This window comes from Macaca fascicularis, chromosome 13 (genome assembly GCF_037993035.2).
Source record: "Macaca fascicularis isolate 582-1 chromosome 13, T2T-MFA8v1.1".
Classification (NCBI taxonomy): domain Eukaryota; kingdom Metazoa; phylum Chordata; class Mammalia; order Primates; family Cercopithecidae; genus Macaca; species Macaca fascicularis.
This window is the reverse complement of record NC_088387.1, coordinates 1,440,355-1,462,803: the sequence shown is the minus strand read 5'-3', so window position 1 is coordinate 1,462,803 and position 22,449 is coordinate 1,440,355. Positions and strand designations below refer to the sequence as shown.

Sequence of the window (22,449 nt, the reverse complement as noted above, 5' to 3'; positions counted from 1 at the left end):
TCATACAGTATAGGGTGGTCTGGCCAGGAAAGTGCACCTAGCTGTACCATACTTTACTGGGAACTACAAACCCCCTTCAGACATCTGTCCTCCTGGTTCAATTCAGTTTGTAATGCCTGGTTCCCTCTTCCTTTGGATGGATTCTCTCTCAGCGCCCCATAATTCTCTCTTGCAAATTCTCCTGCCCTTCAATTCGGTTCTGTTTGGCAGAGAATGTTAAAATTTCAGTTATGGACATGGTACATGCTCTTGTCTCAGGAGGCTTCTCAGCATCTGAGGCAGATACTGCTGGCTACCTCAAATTTTCTTTTAACCTTAACAGAACCCACATTTTTCGCTGGACACATTACCACTTGTATTAGTTTGTTTTCTGTTACCTACAACAGAATACCTGAAACTGGGTCATTGACAAAGGAATTTGTTAGTTATGGAGGCTGCAAAGTCCCAGGTTGAGTCCACATCTGGTGGGAGCCTTCTTGCTGGTGGGGACCTTTGTGGCATCCTGAGGTGGGAAATATTCATATCGACCCCCAGGAAACCGATTTAACAGGGGGCAGCAGTTCTCTTTCCCCCCAGTCCTTCATCCTGCTGCTTAGACTATGGATGTGATGGCTGGACTCCAGCAGCCACACTGAAACAGAAGGATGAGCTGGAAGGATCCCCAGTCTCTCATAATTTCATGGAACCGTCACACCAGTCCTGGAATACCTACTTCCCAAAGTATTTTATATAAAATAAACTTATCTTGCATACCCACTGTCTTAGTCAATTTGGGCTGCTATAACAAAATGACTTAGACTGCTTAATTTATAAACAGATTTATTGTTCACAGTTCTAGAGGCTGACAAGTCCAAGATCGAGGTGCCAGCAGGTCTGGTGTCTGGTGAGGAGCTCACTGCCCACAGATGGTACCTTCTCATGGCATCCTTACACGGCAGAAGGGCAAGAGGAGCAAACAAGCTTCCTCAGGCCTCTTTTATAAAAGCAAGCACTAATCCCATTCACAAGGGATTTGCCCTCATAACCTAATGACCTCCCAAAGGCCCCATCTCTTAATACCAAACATATTAGGGGATTTTAACACATGAATTTTAGACACAAACATTCAGACCACAGCACACATAGCCCACAGCAACTGTGTAATGAGGGAAACTTAGGAGAAGCCGGGGAAGGGGAGGGGATTTCATTGAAGAAGTTGGTATTGAACTCATCAGGTTTTTTTGAGAGACAGGATCTCACTCTGTTGTCCTGGCTGGAATACAGTGGTGTGATCATAGCTCACTGCAGCCTCAAACTCCTGGGCTCAAGGGATTATCCCACCTCAGCCTTCTGAGTAGCCGGGATTACAGGCACACACCTCCATGCCTGGCTAATTTTTAAACATTTTTTTTTAAAGATGGGGGTCTATTTTCCCAGGCTGGTCTCGAACTCCTGACTTCAAGCAATCCTCCTGCCTCTTTTCAAAGCACTAGGATTTACAGGTGTGGACAACTGCACTTGGTCTCAGTCTTTCTGGTTTTACTGGTAATTCAGCCCCCGCCCAGACCCCACTATAGAGAAGCGGGGCTGACTGAGGGAAGGAATGGGCTTAGCCAGGTCTACTCTCAGGGATAGAAGGAGAGCAAGAAGCCCAGCAATGACCTGGCCTGGGAAAGTGATGGAGGCTTCAGACCCAGCAAGACAGAGTGCGGATTCTCGCCTGCAGCACCACTGCTTTTTCTGAAGCAAGCTCTTTAGAGTTCCATGGTGTGACAGCTAAGTCTCTAACCCTCTCAATGCAACAGAGCAGGGAACGTTTTGGACACAATTTGGAAAGCATATTCCTGTGGGGAGGGGATTATTTTTGTTTTGTGTGGTTTTTGGCTAAGAAGCAAGTTATTATCAAGAGCAATTGCCAGTTATATACTTCACTGCTTCTGGCCTATATCCAGGATCTCTATTCGGCCAGTCAACGATGACTGGGGTTCTGGCAGAGATCCAAGACCAGCCAGTAACAGAACTACCTGGATCAACATCTATAATATCGTTTCAAATTGCAAGCAAAGTTAATTCCCGTTTCTCTGAGGTGAGGGGAAGAACTTGCACATTTGTGTGTGTGCCGCATTCTGTGGAGATGGACGAATCTCACTGAGTGCTGCTCTCCACCCACTGCTGAGCCTGTATGATCCACCCAGGTAGCACAGAGCACAGTGGCTGAGAGCAGACTCCGGAGGCAGATTACCAGGCTCAGCCCAGCCCTGACAGTTAGCCGGCTGCCCTTATGCAAGTTACTCTACCTTGGGCGTCTGTTTCCTCCTCTGCAACATGAGAGTCACAATAGTAAGTTCCTCCCAGGGATGCTGAGAACACTACACGAAGCAATGTACAGAAGGGACGAGTATCACTACCGGCTCCCTCCAGCAGAATCCTGGGGTTTAAGCAGGACCCAATCTTGCAATCTCAATGTCCAGCCAGTGATCTGTCTTCCATTCTCCTCCGAGGCAAACCATCTTGGCCCTTAGGCGTCTTCTGCCTTATACTGACGTGTGGGTATCCCGGGTAACTACCAGGACTGCATCCCCCTCAAGGGTAAGGACTAGGTCTGATACTCATCTAGTGGACACTCAAATATTTTGCCAGTTATATTATTAAGAATTTTATTTTTGAGCATTCTATATACATTTATAAGTGTACATATGGTGTATTTCATGTACATGGATTAGGAAGTTCTTCAAGGGCAACATTCAGTGCCCACTGGAAAATTTTCTACAAGAGTAGAGTTTGGAAAACAACAGATCAACTTAGGAGACTAAAACTATACACTGATACGAAGAATGGATATAGGTTTTCTCAATCCAGAACAGTACCCTCACCCCCTCTGCCCTCCCCTCTCCTAGAGGGTCACCATAGGGCAGTAAAGTTTAATCAGTCAAGCACAGAGTTTCAGGGCGCGGGCACCCAGACCGTGACGGAGAGAAGGAAAAAGCAACAAATAAACAGGCACACTGGTAGTTGGCTACAGCCTGGGTATAATCCCATGGCACCTTCTTCCACCCAGACTGGGGATGTCCCGGTAGCTGAGTAAGTGACGGGCCTCCTGACTTCTCCACAGTGAACTCAATCTCCTTGCCTCACAAGAACGTCAGAGAGGTCCTCTGTTCCTTCCAGCTTTAGATTCTGAGGGAAGACCAAAACATGCATGGACTTTGGTATACTGAGAATAAAAGAATCATCAATTCCAATCACAGTTACAAGATAGTGACTACAAAAAAGAAAGTTTGTCCCATGATTATAAGAAAAACTGTTTCATAGCAAGTATAACTTGCATGAAAAAACTGATTCCCAATCCTTGTTACAACAAAATGACTTAGGTAAAAAAGCAAAAAGCAAGCCTTCTCTGGCTCTGGTTCCTGCAACCCACCCCCTAAAAAGGGCCTAAGAGCTGAGCTGTCTGCCCTGAAGATGCTCATGGAGGCAGATGGGAGGTCATCAGGGGCCACAACACATACATATAGTCATTCATCCCCCCTCATCCTCAAGGGGTGTTCCAAGGCCTCTGGCAGATGCCTGAACCCATGTAGTACCAAATCAAATACAACACATGATTTTTATATATATGTATACACAAACATACCTCGTTTTTCCTATACACATACACTTATGATCAAGTTTAGTTTATAAATTAGGCACAGTAAGAGATTAACAATAACTAATAATAAAATAGAAAAATTAAGTCAAGTAAGAGGGAGTGGAACACAAGCACTGCAGTACCGCAACAGTTGACCTGGGAACTGAGATGGCTGCCAAGTGACTAATGGGAGAGCTGTGTCTGCAGTGTGGATCCGGTGGACACAGGGACAGTTCAGATCTGGGGCAGGATGGAGCGGGACACTGTGACATTTCATCATACTACTCAGAACAGTTGCAACTTAAAACTTATGAACTCTTTATTTCTGGATTTCCACTTAGTATTTTCAGACCATGGGTGACTGTGGGTAACTGAAACCATGGTAAGTGAAATTGTGGAAACAGGGGCACTACTGTATTAACCCCATCCATGCACACCTCCTCCAGGCACCCCCAACTGCCCCACTGCCCCATCCCTCCATTAGTTCCCGACAGCAGTGCCCTCCTGCCAGTCTCTGCGCAGGCCTTTCCCTACCTATCTCCCAGCTCCTCCCCAACCCCAGGCAGTGTTTCCCTCAGGACTAAGCAGCTGTGAGACGCCTTTCCTGACGAACTTCACCACAGCCAGCCTGCCCTGGCTCTGCACCGGAGGCAGATGGGATGTGCCAGGGCTCAAGAGCCACTCGCACCTTTCCTTGCCACTGAAGACGGAGCGCTCAAGTCACACCTCGCAGGTTTTCTGCAGCTCAGGGTCTGGAGGTGGCACACTGCTGGCACACAGAGCCATGAAGGCAGAGGGCCTCCCGTCCATCACCGGCTCCTAAGCCCCACACCTGCGTGGCTATGTGAGGGGAGATTGTTATCACAGTGGTGGGGGAACAGACTCCGGACAGGAGTGAAAGGAGGAGAGAAAGAAGTCCAAGAGGAGGTCAAGTTCTGCTGTGAAGTGTTGAGAATATTTCTCTTGGTGGCTCTAAGCTCCGAGTTATCACAGCTCCCTGTAGATCATCACAGTAACTGTTGTGGCCAATGTTCCAACCCCATTTTCTCAAACAGCCCAAAGCCAGGCCCCAGCAATGGCCTTGGCGCTCAGCCTCACAAGTCATTCTTCAAACCCCAAGAGCTCCGGGACTCTTAAAACAAGACTTGATCACGGCAAAATGAACGAGGCTGGACTGCTACTGAGGGCAGGGGTGCAGAGCTGGGGTCGGAGCAGCATGGGCTCAGTGAAAACGACCTCAGTGAAGCCGCAGAGTCACTAATGTATCTTAGCAGCGTTGTCCTGGCCTGCTCCTTAAGAAACAAGTGAGGGCCGGCCGGGCGTGGTGGCTCACGCCTGTAATCCCAGCACTTTGGGAGGCCGAGATGGGCAGATCACGAGGTCAGGAGATCGAGACCATCCTGACTAACACGGTGAAACCCCGTCTCTACTAAAAATACAAAACTTAGCTGGGCGCGGTGGCGGGCGCCTGTAGTCCCAGCTACTCGGGAGGCTGAGGCAGGAGAATGGCGTGAACCCGGGAGGCGGAGCTTGCAGTGAGCTGAGATCCGGCCACTGCACTCCAGCCTGGGCGACTGAGCGAGACTCCGTCTCAAAAAAAAAAAAAAAAAGAAACAAGTGAGGGCCATGAAGTCGCTCTCTCAAGGCAGGTTTCTGTGGAGACACACAGCCCAGAGAAGCACTCTGACCTTCAGGCTAGGGCTGATGAGCGAAGGCAGTAACACTCTTAAATTGGACTCAGAAGGGTTTCTGAGCTTTGGAGACCAGCCTAGGAGCCTGGTGTGCTAGGAGACCAGCACCCATGTGGGAGAGTCACCGGCACCTATTTCCACCAAGATGGTGTGTGAATGAGATTCCAGGCCTCCCCCGACACTTCTCAAGTCAGACAGATGGATGGCCTGCACACCACCCACCTCAGATGGTGTATCCTCAGCAGAGCCACTTGTGAATTTGTCGGAACAATGATAATAGTATATTTTTTAATTTTTTATTTTCTTAGTCATTCTCTCTTCACATAGTTTGCACGTGACATCGGATACCTTAGGATGTGTCAGGTATAGGAACTACCATCTCCTATAACCACGGGCATGTCTGCCTTCATAGGCTTGTGAACGGGGCACGTCCTCTCTCCACAGTCACCGGTCACCGTCTTACTGCCCCCCAACAGCAGCCATGCAAGTTCAGCATTCCTGGGTTAAAACCATTCCCACGGGCTCTGATGCACAATTGTTCCTTCTTGGGAACTAGGCTGGGCTCTTTTGTTTAGGCCTCAGGTTTGAGCACCCAGACTGGTGGTTACGAGCCCAGTGGTCAGCACAGTCGTCGGAGGCAGACAGCACTTGGTCCTGGCCCAGTGGCTCTTCTGTGCCTGTTCCCCACCCAGAATCAAAACTAGCTTCTGCTAACTGGACAGTTTCTTCTTCTTCAGGAGGTTGTGAGCTAAGCAAGGTATTGACAAGAGAAAAACTGGTCTCTGACTTCCAGTGGTAGGTCACTGGGACTGGCTGATGGCTGTGCCACACAGGCCAGGGCAATCTCTCTCTGAAGCAGAGTGAGACCTGGAAAATGGAGCTAGTCCTCACTGCTCGATTTCACTAGGAGGCCAGAGGTCACATGTTGGCACATAGGAAATCCTGGATGCTTCCACCAGCACCCCATTTTTGCTACCATTCCATTCCCATAATCACCCTCTGAAACCACACTTCGGCATTCAGACAGTACCTGCACACCAGTGCCCACCCCTCCTCCTGGGGAGCTGACAGTGACGGTGCACACCATGGCCACAGTGCCCCAGCCCCAGGGTGGCGCTTGCCGCACATGTCGTGGCCCAGCCCATAGCCTCTACTGCAGGTGCCAAAGGCTGCGCTGTCATCAGCTGGCTGGGGACCCTAATGGATACCAAGTGCTCAGTGAGCGACGCCCAAACGTACTCTTTCTGCAACTGTTTTCTTTCCATCCTCATCTCTCTCCTCTTTCCTCTGCCATGTCTCCCATATGTCTTGACTTTGGTACAACGAGGCTTTGGCCTTTATAGTCTTTGACACCCAGTGAAGTAAAAGCACATTGTGTTCTTAGGTTGGGGAACTCAGCAATCACAATTCCGTCATCTAAAATCTTACCATTTGGGTCCTCAGTGCTATTTTCATTGCTAATCGAACCTAATGGGTTTTTCCTAAGTTACTTCTAGGTGCCTGGCTAATCATTTGGGTTGAAGGTACTACACAAGTCACGGTATTTAAGAAATCCTATGGTAGCCCATGCAAGATCAAATAAAAAGCTAAATGACTTGACATAAACAGGGAATACTCTAATATTCCCATGCTTACCTTAATTACCTACCTTTTCATTGGCTAAATGTAGGAGACAGGCAAAAGCCAGAGGTATGGAGAGGTTCTGAGCCATGACAGGGGGCAGGCTGGAAAGAAAGGGGCAAGTGTTTAGGTCACTGCAACTGTTAGAACAAAGGTTCATTCATCAAGTATGAATAATTCACACAAACAATGACTAAACTAATGAGAAACAAATCTTTCAGATGCATTTTATAAGCAGATTTTTCTAGTTTCTTATTTGAGATAAAATATCTCCTGTTAGACTCTGACCACTGGCACCGAAAAACACCTTTTTTAAAGTTGGTCTGTATTAACTTATCTATTAACACAGAGAGAAAACAGAACAGCCACTACAAGGGTCATAGGAAACAGGTTGTGTGTGTGTGTGGGGGGGGGGGGCCCGCCACGCGGACAGCTCAGAGGAGAGCAGGTGAGCCCCCACAAAGCCCCACGCCTGCCAGCCCGCACCTTCTCTGCAGGTCCTTCGTGAGCCCGCTGAGCATCTTCTTGTCAGCCACTTCTGCCAGGGCCCCTTCTTTTCCAGCTTCCCTGTGGTTTGCCTAACAGAAGCACATTTACACGTCGGACAGTTAGGGCTAGTGCACTTTTGAAAGAGCAACAAAAGGCTGGGCGTGGTGGCTCACGCCTGTAATCCCAGCACTTCAAGTGGCCGAGGCGGGTGGATCACGAGGTCAGGAGATCGAGACCATCCTGGCTAACACAGTGAAACCCTGTCTCTATTAAAAATACAAAAAAATTAGCCGGGCGTTGTGGCGGGAGCCTGTAGTCCCAGCTAGTCGGGAGGCTGAGGCAGGAGTGAACCTGGGAGGCAGAGCTTGCAGTGGGCTGAGATAGCGCCACTGCACTCTAGCCTGGGCAACAGAGCAAGACTCCGTCTCAAAAAAAGAAAAAAAGAAAAAAAAAAAAAAAGCAACAAAAATAAAGTTGTATCACCAAAAAGTCTATACCTAAATGAAATGAAAACAAATTTCTTAGTTATTTTGAAGAAAAAGGATCTACAAAGGGAACCAGTGTCTCAGTCCTGCTCTAATGACATTGTGGTGAACATGGATGTCAATGGTCAGCATCACCCTGGTAAAGGAGACACCGTAAAGGTGTCCTAGGGTGCTCTGAAAACAAACAAGAAAAAAAAAGCAGTAATAAAAAGTCATGATTTTTTTGTTTTTTGAGACGGAGTCTCGCTCTGTCGCCAGACTAGAGTGCAGTGGCACGATCTCGGCTCACTGCAACCTCTGCCTCCTGGGTTCAGGTGATTCTCCTGTCTCAGCTTCCTGAGTAGCTGGGATTACAGATGCCCACCACCCACCACCATGCCTGACTTTTTTTTTTTTTTTTTTTTTAAGTAGAGACGGGGTTTCACCATGTTGGCCAGGCTGGTTTTGAACGCCTGACCTCATGATCCACCCACCTTGGCCTCACACCTGCTGGGATTACAGCTGTGAGCCACTGTGCCCAGCCAAAGCCATGATTACTTGTAGCTTCAACTGGACTGCACTGCTAAGGGCAGCACAAAATTCATACTGAAAAGTAAAGTCAAACTTTCCACTTAAGACAAAGACACATGCTTGCATCCTGTTCTAGTTGATAAAAGTTTATAAATATGACTGAAGCTTTCTCTGATATCCAGCTTAGGGCCCTCAATCAACTTATCAGTTTTCATTTCTCAGCTACAGAAGGTCTAAACTCAGAACATTACCTGAGAAGAAGGAGTCAGAAAGAAGGAAGGATTCTAATTAACTGATACTTCCTTTCATTGAGATGGACCAGGTTAATCAAGGTTTCAGCTTGTTCTGAAGGAGAAGCAGAATCTGACAGTATAATAATTACTTTTCCACTATCTTCCTACTGAGAATACATTCCTGAAATCAGAATTATTAGATCAAAGGGTTTAAACATTTCATAGCATATAGCAACTTAAACTGTACCAGCAGTGAATGAGGACTCCAAATTTCCCTCCTCACTAATGGAAAACAGTTGAATTACTGAACCTGCTGCTGTTTTACAGTAGCATCGAGATTGCTTCACTTGTCTTTTTTGATTACCAGCAAGGCTGAATCATGCCTTACACACTAGTCTGCTATTTGTATCACAGTCTGTGTGACCTGCCTCCTTGTACACTTGGTTCATTTCTCTCTTAGAGGCATGATGTCTTCCTTGTATTTTTGTTTTGTTTTTCAAGGATCTCTCTCTGTTGCCCAGACTGGAGTGAGTGGTACGATCGTATCATAGCTCACTGTAACCTCAAACTCCTGGGTTCAAGTGATCTTCCCACTTCAACCTCCCCAAGTGCTGGGATCACACGCGTGAGCCACCATGCCCAGCTTTCTGTATTTTTGAATGAACATTTCTGCCTTGGAGGCATTGCCCAAATCGAGGTGTCTTCAGCTGTAGACATCAACCACTCCCCTCCTGCATGCTGGGCACCTAGAGAACAGGCAGAGCATCTGACCTCTGCATCTGCCTCCTTTCCAGAGAGCGCTGTCAGCAGACTCCACATGCTCTGCTTCAACTTCTTCATGTCCATCTTTTTGGCAGTCTTGGCATAGTGAATTTCAATTTTATTTACCTGAAATAGGTATATGACAGAGTAAAACTAAGCAGAATAAAGAAACTTTTACCATTAACCCACTGTAAAAACAAAGGTCTGGAGTTCAACTAAAGAAGGAATCCAATTTCCACCAAGGAGCTACAGAGCTCTCTGTTGTTGGTTTTTTGTTTTGTTTTGTTTTAGTTTTTTTCCGAGACGGAGTTTTGCTCTTGTCACCCAGGCTGGATTGCAATGGTGCAACCTCCGCCTCCTGGGTGCAAGCGATTCTCCAGCCTCAGCCTCCCGAGGAGCTGGGATTACAGGTACCCACTAATTTTTGTATTTTTAGTAGAGATGGTGTTTCACCATTTTGGCCATGCTGGTCTCAAAGTCTTTTTTTTGTGGGAGGGGTGCGGGAAACGGAGTCTCACGCTGTTGCCCAAGTTGAAGTGCAGTGGCACGATCTTGGCCCACTGCAACCTCCGCCTCCCGGGTTCAAATGATTCTCCTGCCTCAGCCTCCAGAGTAGCTGGGATTACAGGCACCTGCCACCACACCCAGCTAATTTTTGTATTTTTATTAGAGATGGGGTTTCACCATGTTGGCCAGGCTGGTCTCGAACTCCTGACCTCGTGATCCACCTGCCTCGGCCTCCCAAAGTGCTGGGATTACAGGCGTGAGCCACCGCACCCGGCCCAGAGCTCTCTTTGGACACTAAAACAGAGTCCCTCATATCAAATCTAAATTTCTTTTCGATCAACTGCAGTCTACATTAAGGCTAACTGGAACGCCAGTGTAAAAGAGATAAGTGAATCAAATACTAAGGCAAGCATAAAGCCTTCCAGCTGGTATGGAAGAGATAAACGTTTAATGCATGATAATTTAATACAAACTGAATTGGGCCAAGATTTTTCAGAGCCACACAGCTAGCTAGCCTTGCTGAATTAGCATATAAATTTATACTCTCTGCCTGCAGCCTTCATTCATATGCCTTATTTGGGTGACCAGTTCCTCCCCAGTTGTCTTTTCAAGGTCTTTGGAGAGATGGTCAGTTCCACACAACCTAATTAGCATCAGCTCACTCTCACAACCTATTAAAACTCAGAACAACAGGTTAAAATTGAGAAGAAAACAAGCTCAGACTGACACGACTCGCATATAAGAGGCAATTACACAGACTTCAGGCAAACAATGTAATTCTCTGCTGTTTCATCCGTACCTTCTGAGGCTCGGCTACCAGGTTTGACTCCCCATATGTTGTGATGTCTAATCCTTGGGCTTCCGGAGTGTCGCCATTCTGTTGTGCTGTCTTAGGTGGATGGCAAGGATAAGGTGAGAGGTCAGAGTTCCCAACTGGTCCCACGAATAAGTCATCAGAATCTTCATCATCACTGTCGGCAGCCTGGGCAAGAAACAGCTCTTTGAGTTTGGTGGAAGCTGCCAGAGGAGCTTAGAAACACCCGTGAAACAGGCCGGGCGCGGTGGCTCAAGCCTGTAATCCCAGCACTTTGGGAGGCCGAGATGGGCGGATCACAAGGTCAGGAGATCGAGACCATCCTGGCTAACATGGTGAAACCCCATCTCTACTAAAAATACAAAAAACTAGCCGGGCGAGGTGGCGGGCGCCTGTAGTCCCAGCTACTCAGGAGGCTGAGGCAGGAGAATGGCGTGAACCCAGGAGGCGGAGCTTGCAGTGAGCTGAGACCCGGCCACTGCACTCCAGCCTGGGCGACAGAGCGAGACTCCGTCTCAAAAAAAAAAAAAAAAAAAAAAAAAGAAACACCCGTGAAACAGACTCCATGTTTACGAAGCAAGAAGAGACCATCTGATAGTTCACTGAGTGAGTTACACTGCGATGAACTTCTAGGTGCCCCTAATTGTCATCCTGTTTTACATAAACCCTATTAGAGAGGTGTCTGTTATCAACCTAAGACCCTTTGAGCAGGAGTTAAAAGAAATTCAATAATCATAATTGCCACTATGTCCCCCCTTCAGCTTCTAACTGATTTAGGATTTCATTTCACAGAAAACATTCCTCAAATACCAGAGATATGACCTGCACATATCACCCAAGGAAAGCACAGGAGATTCCTGGGGCCATCTGGTCAGTAGCAGGGGTACCACCCAGAAACCAGTGAGAAAGTCATTTTCGGGATCACATCCAGAGTGAATGTATCAGTATCTAGGGGCAGAGGTGGCGCTGGGGGACACAGGTCAGGAGTCAGTCTTTAAATAGGCTCCCTGGGTGATCTGTATAAAAGTTAAAGTTTGAGAAGCACTGGTCAAAAGGTCAGTCTGGATTTTCACTAAAATATAACAGCCTAACTCTCTTCCAAGTAAGAATATAAGGTGAATAAATTTTTTTTCCAGTTCTTTTCTCCCTTTCCACATACAGGGGCACAGATGAAGCCTATTTTTCCAGTTTCTGTTACCTGTATCAGCCATCTCATCAGTAGACTCAGAGAAGGGATATGGACATTCTTTAGTCTAAACCATGATCTAAAGATCGGGGATGGCTTGTACAAGTTCACAACAAGCTTGCAATATGAGAACTACATTCAGAGCTAGAAACCTGGTCATCGGAGATACACCCCGAAGACTTATTTTTTGCCACACCAGATCACACCACCTTCACATGTCTATGTGTTTTGTCTACCTGGCCAAAATACTAGCTCGTAAGAGGACAAAGTGTTTATATTCCTTTGAAATCCCACAACAGCCAATATTAGTACTTTGTAGCAGAGGCTAAACACTCATTCACATGCTGATGCATTCACTCCAGTGTGGCCATTTGCTTCCTGCATGTAGGATGTGAGGTAGGGCAGGCCGAGGGTGAGGCTGTTTCCTCGACACTGCTCAGCTCCCAGCACTGGGTGGACGGCAGACCCTTCACCCAGAAAACCTCTATTGGATTCAAAATTTCCAACAGTCTCCCGCCATATAAAGTGGGGACATGGGAAGCAGAGAAAAATGACTCCCTGGCTTAGAAGGGAGGACACAGCCCCTTTCCCCCTTCACCTGTAATCCAGGGCAGAAGTTGGAGGTGTCGTTAGGGTTGTTGTAATCATAGTCTTCAATTTCTTCATAATGCTCAGTCTCTGCCCTTCGGCCCTGGGCCATCTTAAGTAACTAAAGGAAAGAATAAACGCAGAAAGCAATTTTTTAAAAAGCTACTGAACAAGTTAGAGAAGTAAACCTTAATTCTTATGCCCAGTCTCCTCCTAGAATTACACAATTTTAGCGTCAGAAGGGCCCTCCCAAGTCATCCAAGTCTAACAGACTTTCCACTGCACAGTGCAAACCTGGAGTAGCAGGGCTCGGCGTCTCTACCAGTCCCAAACAAACCAGAGCAGCTCTACTTCTGTGGGACTGGCGCTTAGGCATTCTGCACAGTGTTACTTGAAAAAGAGTTCCTTCACTAAAAACAAAAGTTGGAAAATCTACCCTCCGGCTTTCTGAAAGTCAACTTGGTGCACTTGAACAATTTTGATAGAAAACCCATTACCTTGGATCGTGAGTAAGGCAACCTCACTGTATAAAGCAATTGGTGAGTAAATCCACAACTTCAACGAGAAAGCAAAGGAATCAGTCGGGCACGGTGGCTCACACCTATAATCCCAGCACTTTGGGAGGCTGAGGCAGGTGGATCACCTGAGGTCAGAAGTTCGAGACTAGCCTGGCCAACATGGTGAAACCCCATCCCTACTAAAAATACAGAAAATTCACCAGGCATGGTGGCAGGCATCTGTAATCCCAGTTACTTGGGAGGCTGAGGCAGGAGAACTGCTTGAACCCGGGAGAGGTTGCAGTGAGACAAGATCGCACCATTGCACTCTAGCCTGGGGCAACAAGAGTGAAATTCTGTCTCTCAATAAATAAATAAATAAATAAATGGAGAAAGCAAAGGAAACAAAAAACAACTAAAAAATTGTTGAAACTTCACCAAAAAACTATACCCACTGCCCCACTAAATTTCAGCATGGAGGCTTCAGTTTCCAGCATTCTTGCTAGGTAAAATATTTCTGAGTGTTTACTGTGTGTCCATCATACAAGCCTTTCCTTTTAGCTTTCTTTGCCTTATCTATCTGATTTCCTGGCAACACCCCCTGGCTAACACAACCCTCCTCACACTCTCCCGTCCTCAAAGGCACTGCCTAACGTCACACCCTAACACAACCCTCCTCACACTCCCCCCTTCCTCAAAGGCACTGCCTAACGTCACACCCTAACACAACCCTCCTCACACTCCCCCGTCCTCAAAGGCACTGCCTAACGTCACACTGTAACGCAACCCTCCTCACACTCCCCCCTTCCTCAAAGGCACTGCCTAACGTCACACCCTAACACAACCCTCCTCACACTCCCCCCTTCCTCAAAGGCACTGCCTAACGTCACACCCTAACACAGCCCCTCCTCACACTCCCCCCTTCCTCAAAGGCACTGCCTAACGTCACACTCTAACGCAACCCTCCTCACACTCCCCCCTTCCTCAAAGGCACTGCCTAACGTCACACCCCAACGCAACCCTCCTCACACTTCCCCTTCCTCAAAGGCACTGCCTAACGTCACACTCTAACGCAACCCTCCTCACACTCCCCCCTTCCTCAAAGGCACTGCCTAACGTCACACCCCAACACAACCCCTCCTCACACTCCCCCCTTCCTCAAAGGCACTGCCTAACGTCACACTGTAACGCAACCCTCCTCACACTCCCCCCTTCCTCAAAGGCACTGCCTAACGTCACACCCTAACACAGCCCTCCTCACACTCCCCCCTTCCTCAAAGGCACTGCCTAACGTCACACTGTAACGCAACCCTCCTCACACTCCCCCCTTCCTCAAAGGCACTGCCTAACGTCACACTCTAACACAACCCTCCTCACACTCCCGTCCTCAAAGGCACTGCCTAACGTCACACCCCAACACAACCCTCCTCACACTTCCCCTTCCTCAAAGGCACTGCCTAACGTCACACCCCAACACAACCCCTCCTCACACTCCCCCTTCCTCAAAGGCACTGCCTAACGTCACACTCTAACGCAACCCTCCTCACACTTCCCCTTCCTCAAAGGCACTGCCTAACGTCACACCCCAACACAACCCCTCCTCACACTCCCCCTTCCTCAAAGGCACTGCCTAACGTCACACCCTAACACAACCCTCCTCACGCTCCCCCCTTCCTCAAAGGCACTGCCTAACTTCACACCCCAACACAACCCCTCCTCACACTCCCCCCTTCCTCAAAGGCACTGCCTAACGTCACACCCTAACACAACCCTCCTCACACTCCCCCTTCCTCAAAGGCACTGCCTAACGTCACACCATCAGCCACTGATACCTTGCGTGCTTAAAGGAACCGAGAAACGGGCTTACCCTGGTGCCTGGTTTGAGGTGGAGCTGGACCAGGGTGTCGACGTCGTAGTGGAAATCCGTAGGAAGGGTGGTAGCTCTCCAGTTCTGGTTCTCCAAAGTGGACTTGGTCAGAATAGTAGCAGCCTATAATTTTTATTTTAAAAAGTGTTTTAGGCATTTTAACAATGGGCAAAACATCTTACTTTTTTAAAGCAGTTTGGGAAGGGTTTGGACAGCATGAGTCTACCATCACTCTCACAGTTCTATGTAAAAAAATGATTCTGCTAGCATTATTCTTTTTATTCTAAATTTGATTCTTTCTGCCACTGAGTTTAGGACTATTTCTCAATAGTGCCTTTAGGGAACAAGGAAGAATGAAACCATCTGTTTGCTCTAAGAGTTAAATTTGTATGGAATTTAAAAAAATCACATCTGAGGCCAGGCTCGGTGGCTCAAGCCTGTAATCCCAGCACTTTGGGAGGCCGAGGCAGGAGGATCACGAGGTCAGGAGATCAAGACCATCCTGGCTAACATGGTGAAACCCCGACTCTACTAAAAATACAAAAAAATTAGCCGGGCATGGTGGTGGCTAGGTGGCTAGGTGGTGGCGTTGCCCAGGCTGATCTCAAACTCCTGGCCTCAGGTCATCCTCCCTGCTTGGCTTCTTAAAGTGCTGGGATTCTATAATCCACTGCACCTGGCCCCATCCTTATCCTGAACCTTTTATATTTCAACGTTTTACATTTTCTTGCTCTTAAAACCATTACATATTTATTACAGGATATTTGGGAAATATACACAGTCATAAAATTATTTTTTCAAAGTACTTGTAATCTCAGCACTGAAAAAAATAACATCCTTTAATAGTCTTAGATTGTGTTAGTCCCAGCTACTCGGGAGGCTCAGGCAGGAGAATGGCGTGAACCCGGGAGGTGGAGCTTGCAGTGAGCCAAGATCGTGCCACTGCACTCCAGCCTGGGCGACAGAGCGAGACTCCATCTCAAAAAAAAAAAAAACAAAATCACATCTGAAAGGGAAAAACGAGTGTGAAGAGAACTTAAGAAAGTACAATCCTAATAAATCCAGTACAAACCTTTGTTTTTCTAAAATATACATCAAAGTCAATATCATCTTCAAAGTCAATTTCAAAATCTTTCTTTGTGCTCTTCTTTCTGTTTTCTGATTGGGAGGGAGCATCTTCTGTAGAGTGAACACAAATGTCAGCACTTCACTTCTGTGGCCTATTTACTCATTTCCCAAGATCTGCTGACAGCCTTATCAAGGCTTATCAAAACCACAAGGTGGCATCGTGTCTGAGCATCACAACGGTAGGAGTGCTCAATCACCACCCTCTTTTCACTCTAAACTTATCATTTGTGTTTTGGCTAAGAAAACACATCAGAAACATATGCTTGGCCAGGTGCAGTGGCTCATGCCTATAATTTCAACACTTTGGGAGGCCAAGGCAGGAGGATCGCTTGAGGCCAGGAGTCCAGACCAGCCTAGGCAACAAAGCGGGATCCCGTCACTACAGAAAATTTAAAAATTAACTGAGCATGCTGGCATGCCCCTGCAGTCCCAGCTATTCAGAAGGCTGAGGTGGGAGGATGCTTGAGCCTGGGAGGTCAAGGCTGCAGTGAGCCATGATTTACCACTGCACTTCAGCCTGGGTGACAGTGTGAGACCCTGTCTCAAAAGCAAAACAAAATATAAAACAACAGATGCTTATCCCTTTCTTTCAAAGAGACAATGCAAAACACATAAGGTCAGCACAGCCCTTCAGAGTTCTACAGAATGCCAGCATGTGCAGTAGCACCTGTATGCCCTCTAGTGCCCGGGGGTCATGCCCACCCATGGCCCCTGAGTTAAGTCATGTGGATACCAGGGAGCAGTGTGAGGCTGGGAGCCCCGTTCTCCTGACTCCATTACGCACTCTTCCCACTCAGAGGCTTCCATTTTCACTGTCCCTTCATCCCAGGCCAGGCAAACTGACGAACCAAGAGGCTGGCTCATCTGTATGCTTCTCTGACTTATTGAGAGACACAACAGGGCTGTGACTGGCATTTCTCTTCCTTGGCTAACTGCTGACTGGCTGGTCATGAACACTTCTTTTCTTAAAATTCCACCTAGAATTACATACGTTTGCGTCGAGGCCTAAAGCGCCAGTGATCCGGGCCAGCCCACATCGACATGGTCCGAGGACTGAAATAAGAATATTCTCCAGGTTTCATAGACAGAAGGGGGCACATGGTCCTGACGTCTCCATCCCCGAGGGAAATCGTTTCTTCCCTGTAACACACGTGAAATCATATTCGTACATGTACATTACATATTACAATGCTGCATTTACATATGAAGAAGCATGTCCACAAATGAGCTGCATTTCTAAGAGTGAGTCCAATACAAATACTTCATTATTAATAATTCCTTTTACTTCTCAAGTACTTTTGCTTCCCTTAATTTTATAACAATATAATCATATCTATACGAGTACTCTGGAAGTTTCAAAGTGCACCATAAAATGTTCGTCTACCTAATCTGAGAGACAAGATGACAAAAGTAAAGAGAATTCTTTTCGTGTAAGAATCCACAGCTAGTAAAATGCCAGAGCTGGGAGCTGGACACAATTCCCTTAATCCCAGCCTCAGGGTCCTTCCACACACAGGCTTCTTGCCACACAAGATGACAAACCCCATTCTTCACCATCCTTCCGTAAATGAGGGCTCCAAAAGATACCGCTATAGTTCCTATTAAAAGTGAAAAGAATGTTTGTCTAATTATTTAGTCCCTCTAATGCTTTGGGGGCCCCCCTTACAATCTGTTCGGTCATCCAGCTTTATTCTTTGCCATGTAGAGTGTCTAAGTGGTCAGTGCAGCATGGCAGCTTCGGTTGGGTTTTTCACTCTTTCTACATTTTTAGAAAATAGAGACGGGGTCTCACTATGTTGGTCAGGTTGGTCTTGAACTCCTAGCTTCAAACAGTCCTCCCGCCTCAGCCTCCCAAAGTGCTAGGATTACAGGCATGTCAGGATTACACCACGCCCAGCCATTTTTCACTCTTTCCACAGGGTACAAGCTTTCTCCTAAAGGGCTCCAACATGTCAGAAAGGACGCCGGTGCTGCTGTACTGCCCTCTGAAGGTAAGGTAACAAAGAAGTTTCAGAAGAGTGGCTCTGTATTTGAACTGAGCATACATATAGTTCCCGTTTATATAAGCCACATGGAATAAGCTAAAAAGGCTTTTAAAAGGGGATTTTGTCTTTATATACAGACTTTTAAAAAACAAAAACAGGAGATTATATTTGTGTATTTATCGTGTAATTAAAACCTAATTAAAACAATTAAAATACACAATAAAAAAATCACATTTCTAGTCTGCACGGCTATAACAGAATCTGACACCTAGCGCGTTATTAAGTAGTAAATGCACTGTGCTGTGAACTCCAGAGGGAGAAGGAAGACAGTTTCAACAGCATCCCCGCTTCATTCTGATGGATATTCTTCCATGAGGAAGAGTGACTCCCATTCCCGATTCTGGTGATGCAGCTGGACAGAGGCGCTGCAGGATTTTTGAACTGTAGTAATTCAATAATTCTTTTTTTGAAACAGAGTCTCGCCGGGCGCGGTGGCTCAAGCCTGTAATCCCAGCACTTTGGGAGGCCGAGACGGGCGGATCACGAGGTCAGGAGATCGAGACCATCCTGGCTAACACGGTGAAACCCCGTCTCTACTAAAAAATACAAAAAACTAGCCGGGCGAGGTGGCGGGCGCCTGTAGTCCCGGCTACTCGGGAGGCTGAGGCAGGAGAATGGCGGGAACCCGGGAGGCGGAGCTTGCAGTGAGCTGAGATCCGGCCACAGCACTCCAGCCTGGGTGACAGAGCGAGACTCCGTCTCAAAAAAAAAAAAAAAAAAAAGAAACAGTCTCGCTCTGTCGCCCAGGCTGGAGTGCAGTGGCGTGATCTCGGCTCACTGCAAGCTCCGCCTCCCGGGTTCACGCCATTCTCCTGCCTGAGCCTCCCGAGTAGCTGGGATACACGCGCCCGCCATTGTGCCCAGCCAATTTTTCGCATTTTTAGTACAGACGGGATTTCACCGTGTTACCCAGGATGGTCTCGATCTCCTGACCTCGTGATCCGCTTTACTCGGCCTCCCAAAGTGCTGGGATTACAGGCGTGAGCCACTGCGCCTGGCCGTAAATCAGTAATTCTTTCAACATACAATGCTATGTCACAGGCATCCTACCAGTCCCAATTTCACCACTCAACAACTAAATGAATCCACCTATAGTCCAAAATAGTCTATCCATTTTTCAAGGCTGCCCACTTCAAACATCTCTAGTCCCTCCAGGAAAACTCTTTATTTCTTCTGTCTCCTCCCCATAATATCACAGGGTCCCTCCTTCAATTTAGCCGTGGTTCAATCCATTGCCCTGACACTGGTAAGATAAGGTCTCCTCCCGGCTGGCTCAGCACGTCAGGCAGCATGCAGCCGAATGTTTCATTCTCGCATGCGTGGAGCAGGCTGTGTTCCGGGCTCTGACCCCTGACTAGGGCTTTAACCACAGTGACTGCCTTATATCAGCACGCTCACACTGCAGGAGGGTCGGCCAGAGAACAGAGAACACTGGGCTCCAAGTGTTCTTGGGCTGCAGCGGCTGCTCCTGCTGCTGCACAGAGAGAGGGAGCTCACTCTTAGGCACAAGCACTTTTGCAGACCAGTCCTTACCAAGGCACGTGCACAGAGAGCTCCACCTTTTATGCTATGCAGTTGTCAGTGTGCTGCCAAGCAAGGACCAATGACACGAGGCATCTACACAACACTGGTGTTTATCACTCAGCATTGTCCCACCCCACCTTCATCCAGAAGCCCCCGAAGACCTTTCAGTAGAGTCCAGTGGTTTTCAGCCCTGGGTGCAGAACACAATCGCGCGGGGATGGTATGTGATATCCGGCCCCCGCTACCCACTGAGGTGCTCAGCTGGTGTGGACTGGAGCCTGCCATCCAAAGCTCACTGCACGTGGCCAGGACTGATCGAAGGCGCTGGGTGGCACCAGCTCCACCCCATTCAACTCTCTGAGCCCGTTTCCTCATCTGTAAGATGGGGCTAATAGGACCTCATCATAGGGTTGCTGCAATAAAATAATTAATTTTAGGTATTATGTAAATTTGTGAAATAACACACATAAGGCACCTGGCACAGCATCTTGCACAAAGAAGAAGGAGCTCAATAAATATCAAATATTGTTATTATCACCTGGTCCCAACCTTGCATTTTCATGGATGAGAAAACAAAGACCGCAAAAGGGGGTAACATTGCCCCACATCTCACGGCAAGATCAGGTCTACTCAGATCACTCACTCACTGAACTCCCAGGAAAGGCCAGCGAGGTGGCAAGGGGAGGGGATTTAAGGATGGGTAAAACCCCAGACTAGAACCGCAGCCTCCCGCCCCAATGTACTAGGTAGGATAGAGTCTACGATTTTGTGCTATTTGGAATAGGGGAGAGAAGTGGAGACATTTGCTCAAAATAACCAGCAGAAATCATCTTCCAGGAACCAAATAAAAGTCTTGGAAGCTCTTTGTTATTGTCAGTCCCTCAGATGTCACTTCACTGTTTAAGAAAGTGATAGCTTTTCTCTGACATTTGAAAATGACATTTTTAAAAGAGTTCATCCCATTGACCTATCATTTCTCCCTTCTTAGAAGACAGGATGGCCGGGCGCGGTGGCTCATGCCTGTAATCCCAGGAATTTGGGAGGCCGGGATGGGCGGATCACGAGGTCAGGAGATCGTGACCATCCTGGCTAACAGGGTGAAACCCTATCTCTACTAAAAATACAAAAAATTAGCCGGGCATTGTGGTGGGCACCTGTAGTCCCAGTTACTCAGGAGGCTAAGGCAGGAGAATGGCGTGAACCCGGGAGATGGAGCTTGCAGTGAGTCGAGATCGTGCCACTGCACTCCAGCCTGGGCAACAAAGCAAGACTCTGTCTCAAAAAAAAAAAAAAAAAAAGACAGGATGAGAATGGGGCAAAATCACAGCCATGTGAATACTATAATTCTGGACAGCAGGGTGGCACTGGGCCTGGATGGGCAGTGGCACCTTGAGGTGCCAGATGCTCAGCGCTCCAGATTCCTACTCAGATTTTGAAAGACATTATCAGCCTAATCATTTCCCACAAGGGCAGACAAAAAATGAGCCTAGGAAAGACATCCAAGCAGGGCTCTTGAAGAGATTTTTGTCATGGTGGGAAATTACACTAAGCAACTTCTAAGGTTTTAGTCAAACAAAACCAGCTTGGCTGTCCCCAGTCCCAGGCCTGCAAAGCTCTGTTATAGACATAGGAGTTAACAGAGGCACTGTTCACTCTAATCTCATGAAATCTCCTACCCCCAGGCCCGTTCAAGACCTTTACACGACCGTGACACTAAAGGGTTGTGGGACCCTGCTTCCAAATCAAATTTAGAATTAAAACAGCACTAATCTATTAAATACATAAAGGTCAACCAAGTTCTGATGATTTTTATGTTTACTAGGATAATCAAATATTTAAATTACTAAACCAATTACCCTTCTCCTCCTCCAAATATGCTCAATTTTGTTGGTTGTTTTTGTTTTCGCTGCCTTGCTCATCCCCAGTCTGCCCATCTGGTAACCCAACACTGCCTAACCTCCTACTTGCTTACCTTTCTGATGGCAAATTGGTGGCTTAGAGTCACCAAGAGCCACACTATCAGCAGCGTGGACAAAGGGAGCGTGCTCTCTGCCACCAAAGCGCATGTGGTGACAGCAGCCACACTGACGCCATTACTAAAGGGAGCATGCTCTCTGCTGCCAAAGAGCACGTGGTGACAGCAGCCACACTGACGCCATTACTAGATCCCAGGCACTTTGCTCCAAACACTTCACATTGTTCCAATCCTTACAAACTCCTGCAATGTCAGTCGTATAACCAAAGTGGCTAAGCCTACATTCAAAGCCAGGTGTGACTCCTCTGAGTCAGAAAGACTCCGCTGAGAAGCTCAGCTGTCGGGTATGACACAGCACACCAGCCCAGCCAATCAGACATCAAATTCAATCACCCCAGCAGGAAATCTGTTAAGAACCGATAGAGCCCAGGCATGGTGGCTCACACCTGTAATCCTGGCACTCCGGGAGGCCAAAGCAGGAGGACTGCGAGCCCAAGAGTTCAAGACCAGCCTGGGCAATGCAGTGAGACGCCAGTCTCTATTTTTGAAAAAAAAAAGAAAAAAAAATTTTTTTTTTTTAATGAGAGAAAAAGAAAAAAGAACCAATGGAGAACTCCTATGGAAACACTTTCTGTGACTCTGGGAGCCTTACTGGCAGCTCTGAACCTGGCAGGGCTCCTTCCAGCTCCTGAACTCTTCATGATCCCCAACTGCAGTGCGGTCGGGTTCATCGTTGGCATCAAAGTCATCCCCCAGGGACCCATCAGGGACGTCTCCGCAGTCACTCTCAACTTCAGCGTTGATGTCAAACACCTGGTCATTCTTCTTAAACTTGTCTACCAGGGCCGACACAGACTGGAAGGACAAAAGAGGGTTCTCTAAGTCTCACTCCTGTAACCACCCCAAACCACCACGGGAGGG

The 22,449-nt window shown here is 47.5% G+C and overlaps 1 protein-coding gene across 5 annotated transcripts in view; it reads right to left on the bottom strand.

Annotated features, from left to right (window-relative positions):
* Positions 1-2,610: 2,610 nt before the first annotated feature.
* Positions 2,611-22,449, bottom strand: part of NCAPH (non-SMC condensin I complex subunit H) — a 38,266-nt gene continuing 18,427 nt past the window's right edge. For 3 of the 5 annotated variants that reach the window (XM_015433177.4, XM_065526588.2, XM_045368826.3), the window contains exons 9-18: positions 22,181-22,383; positions 16,976-17,124; positions 15,929-16,035; positions 14,857-14,979; positions 12,503-12,613; positions 10,704-10,886; positions 9,407-9,523; positions 7,405-7,496; positions 6,947-7,022; positions 2,611-3,156 (exon numbers count right to left, since the gene is read on the bottom strand). In XM_015433177.4, coding sequence (XP_015288663.3) covers positions 3,097-3,156; positions 6,947-7,022; positions 7,405-7,496; positions 9,407-9,523; positions 10,704-10,886; positions 12,503-12,613; positions 14,857-14,979; positions 15,929-16,035; positions 16,976-17,124; positions 22,181-22,383 — 1,221 coding nt within the window. In that variant the 3' untranslated portion in view covers positions 2,611-3,096. Of the gene's footprint in view, positions 3,157-6,933; positions 7,023-7,404; positions 7,497-9,406; positions 9,524-10,703; positions 10,887-12,502; positions 12,614-14,856; positions 14,980-15,928; positions 16,036-16,975; positions 17,125-22,180; positions 22,384-22,449 lie in introns of all 5 variants that reach the window. The other 2 variants (XM_015433178.4, XM_074010977.1) reach the window with 1 other exon arrangement.